The sequence below is a fragment of the Belonocnema kinseyi genome, chromosome 5, assembly GCF_010883055.1.
Source record: "Belonocnema kinseyi isolate 2016_QV_RU_SX_M_011 chromosome 5, B_treatae_v1, whole genome shotgun sequence".
In the NCBI taxonomy this organism is placed as follows: Eukaryota; Metazoa; Arthropoda; class Insecta; order Hymenoptera; family Cynipidae; genus Belonocnema; species Belonocnema kinseyi.
In genome coordinates this window covers 111982768-111990012 of record NC_046661.1, presented here as the reverse complement: position 1 = coordinate 111990012, position 7245 = coordinate 111982768, and the positions used below count along the sequence as shown (strand labels likewise).

Genomic DNA, 7245 nt, shown 5'->3' with positions numbered 1-7245 from the left:
ACCGATATTTTATGTATAAAAAAAGTTGGAACGTTCAAAAAATGTTGAGGTTCAGAAAAAAGATGAAATAATTTTCCGTGAAGTTCCTACCAAAATGCAGTACCTAAACGTACTTTATTGTACTCTAATACATTTCCCAAAGTTTTAGCTCGATATTTTATTTACAAAAAAAGTTCTGAGGTTCAAAAAAACATTCAGTGAACTGAAAAACTGTGGTCGGTAATATAGGTATTTAGCTGTGTCACATGACCTTAAATGTAAAATAGTTTTTGATTTGAATATGTAAAAAATATATTTAAAGTTTTAAGAACAAAAATAAAATTTCAGAAGATACAAAATTCGGAAGAAATGCAAATTTTAAAGATTCATGATTAAAATTATTTAAATTTGAACTTGAATTGCACGATTTCATAAAAACATGTTGAGCCTTACACAATATTTCAAATATGCTGTAAATAATATGTAAAATATTTCTTGAGATTAAAATATAATTTTCAAACTTAAACAGATTATGCAGTTACAAAAATTGGTAAATTTCAGGCGATTTTCAATTTAGAACTTTTCCAATTCTATATACATTTTCAATATTTACAGGTTTTTTAGGCACTCTAAATTTCCCAGAAAACTCCAGATACTTTCGAAATACAAAGCGTTTTTGCGTACCTCAAAACGATTTATAATTTCAGGAGCTTCTAAATTTATTTTGACTAACAATTTAAAACGCGGTTGAAACTGAAACGAATTAATCAGCAATCTAAGATTAAATTTTGGTTAAAAAATAATCAAAAAAGATAACTACACCTTTATTTATCTTAATTTAGCGAAATCGGGCATTGAAAGCAGAATCCTTATCAATTATCGGCAAAATAAAAAGAGACTAGTCTTTAAATTAATAAACTTTCATATTCACCTAAAACTGTTCCTCAATGTAATAATTTCTTCGCCTCCTTCTTGTGTCCTTTTCGAATATCTGAGCAAAATACAGAGCGTCAATAGCAGGGCGATGATGAGCAAAATCAGAAAAATTGTAATTTGGAAAATTATTCCGATTGTAGTCCCTTCTTCTTCCGCAGTTGTCATCAAATCCATTCCTCCATAGAGAGGATTAAAGTAACCACTATAAGCCGCCAGCAGCTGATTCTCTTTATTTCCATAAACTAGAACAAACAAGAATAAAAGAAAAAAATGATAAAAAATCAACAAAATCTCAATTAAAAAATTATAAAATATAAATTTACAGTTTAATAAGTGCACAAAAACACTTGAGAGCTTTTAATTTCAAAATTGAAAATCAAATTTAGAAGAGATACTGAGTTTAAGAAACTTCTCGGCTTTTAAAAATTCGAATCTTTGAGAATCTCGAAACGCCTTAAATAAAGTGAATTTCATTACTTATACATTGCTTCTACTCGTTTTTTATCAATATAACTTCTTGCTTAGTCGAAAAATTTCAAATTCCTCTTCCGTTTAATTCCAGCTTCATTCTTTTCCAAACTCGAATGTTTTCTATTTGAAATCGCACTAACTGGGAAAGATTTAACATTTAAATCCTTTTTAAAATATAGAAAACTTCTAAGCTCCATTTTATATTTTAAGATAATAATAATTATTTGCTTTCGTAAAATCTAAATTTGACATTTTTATTATTTTACTGTACAAGATGAATGCCTTTATTAAGAATTACTCATTTTTGAATTTAAAAGCATTCAAATATTAAAGATTGACTTGTATCAAACTTAATATGAAACTATTTAGTTTCAAATGGTTTTATTGCTAAACTTACAATTTTTATATAGGTATATATCACTCTAAAATAACATCTTAAGTTAAAAAATTGTTAAATTTCAAACTCCTTTTTCTCCAAATTATTCACGCGTTAACGCTTTAGCTTGAAAATGATATAAAGCTTTGGAGCCAAAATATTTCGAACTTTTATTCGCAAATTATTTAATTTAAAACAATATAAGTTGGAAACTATTCAATTCTAAGTACTTTAAATTCCATTTTATGTAATTGTCAAGATTTAAAATTTGAAATGATTCATTTTTGAGTACTTAAAACTTAAAACTGCTCACATGTTAAAAATTGTAGACTTTACACTAGAGATTGTTCACTTTTAAAGAATTGAAATTAAAATTATTTGATAAAACATCACTAAGATATTATTAATTTTTTAATATTCATTTTTAACAGCATGGTTAAAATATGAATTTGTTCACTTTTTAATAAATTTTGTTTATTTCTCACAGTATATTTAAAAGAGTTCAAAAGATTTGTATGATTTCAAACGATTTTTAAAGATTTCAAGTGATTTCTACACATGTTAAAACATTTAAGAGATTTCTATTTTGGAACAGGGAATTTTAGAAAAGAATAATAAATCTTAGTCGGACCATCAGATCATGTTTTTGTCATAAGAATTAAAAATCCGATTAGAACAGTTCCAAGATAAATAACAATGCTTTAAGAAAATGTCCTGTCCTAAAATCTAAATTATATGTAATTATTTACGGTAACCTCCTGTTCCAATGTGAAAATTATAATTCTTTACGAAAATTCTCTATTTGAAAGTAAAAACAACAATTATTTACGGAAATTCCCTGTCCCAAGTCAGTATTATATTCATTTACTTCGAAAACAAGAGAAGAGATACATTAAAAAATTCTAATAAAGCAGGATGATCTTTTTGATCGAAGAAAAAAATTACTGGTTATTTCCCGGTTTGAAAAAGTTTCTCCCGATCATTGAAATTAAAAAATTCGAAATCTTAGCGCTGAAATTGTTATAATTTTAAGTAATTAAAACTCAAATGCAAATTAAAGCACTCAAAATGCAACTCTTGAATTTGTAACCTTTACAATAAAAAAATTAATTTTTTTTATCCAAACGCACAATAATTTACACGTAAAATTGAAAGTTTATAACAATTTTCAAGTGAACAATTTTTAATTAAATGCCGTTTAACTGCAAAATAAACAATTGTATACTTCTATCAATTGAACAACCTAAAGTTTTCTGATTGAAAAACATAATTTCACAATATGAACATCGAAACTGGCGGCAATCGCAGCCTGCGAAGTGTTACGAAAATGGCAGTATGCAGGTGAGCGTGTACGGAACTAGTTTACAGACCCTCGAGTTTCCCAACTCCTTATTACAGACCCTAGGATTTGTAATAATCGCGGAATTCTAGCAATTCATAGAATTCAAGTAATTCATGGAGTTCACGGAAATCAAGCAAGTCATAGAATTCAAAGAATTGATGGAATTCAAGGAGTTCAAATTGATTACAAATTCAATTTGAATTGGAATTCAAATTGAACTATTCTATTATCGGTTGAAAATTCATGTATTTGGTTGAAAATTCGTTTTTTTGGTTTGAAAATTCATTTGGATTGCAGCATTTTATTGTAAGGCAATTCAGGAAATAAATATACATTTAAAAATGTCTTTCAAAAATTGCGCTCAAACTTGCGAGCCGCACTTAAGATTTTTTTAACGTTAAAATCGATGAATTTTAAAATGTTAAAGAGATTCCGAAACATATGTTAAAATCAATTATTCTTCCATTTTTAAAACTGGAAATATAGTTTAATTTAAAAACTCATTATTTGATTTATATTTACAGTTGATCTACTCAAAACGTTTATTATCAACAATTTTATTTCTCAAATGTTATTAATTGTTTAATTCTTCTTTTGAAATAACAAATGAACTCAACAAAAAAAAGGATTAAAGTCAAACTTATTTCAAATTGCAGTATATCATGTGATATTTCAAGTGAATGAATAGATTTTTCTTCCAAAAATTGGTAAAAGTCCTGGTCGAAAATAAATTCATTGTCATTTCCCGGTTTCAAAAAAATCCCTGGTTTCCCGGCACAGCCACCACCATGCTAATGTTTTGATTTATTAGCAAAATAGTGGCATCGCTGAAAAATGTAAAATAGTGCCCATCGCTTACCAATAACTTCAATAAATCCCGTATAATTCGCCTTTTCATCCAGATATCCATCCTGCGGCGGAAAAGGCTGTAATTCCATTTCTCCATTTCCACTTCCATTAACATCCTCCCTCCTTTTTCTCAGCAGAGTTCCCGTGAATCCAACCGGAACACTAGTGGTGACATCCCCAGGAATTGTGAATCTTGGAGAAATGCTCGAAGTTCCCAACGAAGCCGGAGTTTTTGAATTTGTAGAATTAACTAGAGTTGATGTTTCAGGAATAAAACGCAACACTGGCGGAATCGGCTTGGGCCTCAGTCCTATACATTTTTCGCAGGCAGTGCTCCCATTAAACGATTCACCGTCTCCAAGAAAAATCTCCGGCATTAAACGATCACTGTCGAACCTTTCGGCAAGATAGGCGCCGTTGGAATTCGATGAGTGAATGTAGTGATACGAATAAACGTGAATTTCCTCGGGCGGTGGCAAATCTCCTAGTGTCTTCTGAGGATCCAATTTCACGAGAAAAACTCGGTAGCAGCAGATGGGTCCGTTTCTTTCGGAAATTCTCGGGAGGTAGAGTTTGAAAAGCTGGCGACCTTCGTTTTCGATTTTCCTCCAGGATCTGAGATTCAAATTGTCTCGGTCTGGCGTTGTTGCTGGCATTGTACAATTCGTGACCGCTTCTTTTCCTAAGCTTCGATGTCTCGTTATTCCTCGAAGTGTTACCTGAACAAAAATAATGATGAAATATCCTATCTAAAAAAAACGTGGTGTAAAGATATACCTCGCAAATCTCGCAATCATTTTTGTCGAATGCCAGATTAGCTTTTCATTATTTAAAGTTATTTTATATCTTAAGATTAAAAATTTTTTAAATTAAAACTACGAATAATCCCTCTTATTAAGAAAAATGATAGAAAGCCTTATGCGAATTGAGAAGCATTTGTGCTTTTTAATACTCTCGCGCGTTTTTATTAACACTTTCAAATTATCTAGTAAAGTATTAAAAATATTATACATGTTTTATGATAGAGCTTTTCAATGGAAATTAGTATTTTTAAATTTTAGTTTGTGTCAATTTTTTCACTGGAAATGAGCAATTTTAAACAAAACTCACCATTTAGATAAACCATTTACAATCATTTTATATTATTTTAGCGCTTTACACCGGAAGTGGGTATTTTAAAACCAAAATATAGTTTATACAAGATTTGCAATTTTCGATCAGTTTCAGATTATATTGACGTCTTTCATAGGAACTTAGTATTTTAAATGCGAAAAATTGAGACTTGAAAAAAGAGGATCATATTTTAAATAATTTTAGATTACGTTATGGCGTTTTAAGCAAAAAATTGGTATTTGAAAACACATGTCATTATAATTTTGACATTATTCAGAATCTTTAACAAATTTTGTATTATTTTAGTGTTTTTCGTCCGAAATTGATACTTTTAACATAAAAAAAATAGGTTTCAAAGAAGATTATAAAATTTTAATAATATTATGTTATGTTAGCGTTTTTCACAAAAAATTGACATCTTAAGGCGCTTGGTGTGAAAATAAGTTAGGAAATAAAAGTTTTGGTATGGTAGGAATCTCGTCACGTGACCCACTCATCACATGGCCTTAATACAAAAATCATTAAAATTTGATTATTCAGAATCTTTCAACAATTTCGTACTATTTTGTTTTTCTTCGGACCAGCTTTTGGTTGTAACTAAAATTGGTATTTAAAACAAGTCATTAGATTCAAATCCAATGATTTTTGTTTAAAATAGGTGATAAAATTTACAGGCTTGAATCATTGTTTGTGTCTTTTTTTGAATATTGACATTTTCATTCAAGAATTGGTAGACTTCAAAGATTGGCCCTTTTTACAATTTTAGGTGACGGTGACATTTTAAATTGAAAATTGGTATTTTTAACCAATCACATTTTAATTTAAGCAATATTTTGAATCTTAAAAATTTTGATTTATTTTAGTGTTTTTTTGTTGTAAAAAATTAGTTTATTTAAAAAATGTGTAGGTTATGCTAAAGTGTTTAAAGGGAAATCGATGATATTAAACAAATAACATTAAGGGCATGTGATACGTCAATCGGGTACAGTTCTCCCGGCTTTTTTTCCACAAAAATGAAACATTTTTTAAATTGAAATTGGAGATGCTATAAAATATCATAACGGACGTCCCCGGACTCTTTTTGAGGGATAATAACCAAAAATATTTTATTGTGCTAAATAAAAATTGTATTCATGTGCACTATTTTTAGGTTAGAGTCGATTTTCAGCTCTCTGTCATTCCAATAATGTAGGTCTCTGTCGTAACGATGCTGCCGGTAGCACTCAAGAACATGGACATAGGAAAGACGGGACTAGACATGCCATTCTAACTTGGGCGAGCGGGGTTGAATCCACGGGAGGGGGAGAATTCCATGAGTGGGGAGAGCTGCCATCTTACGATAAACCATTTGATTATGCGCACGAGCATTTTTGCCGACAAACTGTGCATGAAAATATAAACATGTGGGCCCTGCCATGTTTGTCGCGGGACATCAAAAGGTGGCGGACCTCCCCCCTCATTGCATCACCTCCGCAATGGCATGCCTAGTCCCTTGTTTCCTATGTCCATGAATAATTATGAGAGAGAATTGTAACACACATAACCACGAAAACCACAAAACTAAATTTAGCCAAATTAATGTTTTTTTTTAATCAACTCGCAAAAAAGTGTGTGGGGACGTCCGTTAGCATGTTCGCTATCGTTCCCAAGAATTTGAAGACAAAATCCTTATTACTGTGGAAAAAATTCGGGGGAACCTAAAACTGATAAAATCGATAATTTTCTAAGTATCACATGCCCTTAACCCTTAAACGGCCAAAACGCCACTACCGGTACACTGCTTTTCAACGGCCAATGACTAAGACTATTCGACGCTAGAAAAAATTGAGACACATAATTTTTATTGCTTAAGATCTCCTCTTTCCGACGGTGCCAATGAAATTCCTCAAAAAATTTATTTATTATCCCAAAATGCAGTTTAAACAAAAAAAATGGCATGTTAATGGCAAATTTTTTGTGAAAACATTCATGAATTTTTTTACAATACACGATGTGCTTTTCGGAAAAATCATCAAGAATAAAAAGTTCTTGTAATCAGCCAAGGAATACGCCTGAATTTTGCTCAAAACGCTCCGGGAAAATTCAGGCGTATTTCTCGGCTGATTACAAGAACTTTTTATTCTTGACAAATTTTCCGAAAAGCGCATAGTTTTTCAATAAAAAATTTCCAACGACTCCG

The 7245-nt window shown here is 30.4% G+C and overlaps 1 protein-coding gene across 1 annotated transcript in view; it reads right to left on the bottom strand.

The window, feature by feature from the left end:
• Positions 1-7245, bottom strand: part of LOC117172784 (tyrosine-protein phosphatase 69D) — a 52771-nt gene that overhangs the window by 13215 nt on the left and 32311 nt on the right. Inside the window, exons 6-7 of the mRNA XM_033360995.1 lie at positions 3964-4672; positions 911-1157 (exon numbers count right to left, since the gene is read on the bottom strand). Of these exons, the coding sequence (XP_033216886.1) occupies positions 911-1157; positions 3964-4672 (956 nt within the window). The remainder of the gene's footprint in view (positions 1-910; positions 1158-3963; positions 4673-7245) is intronic.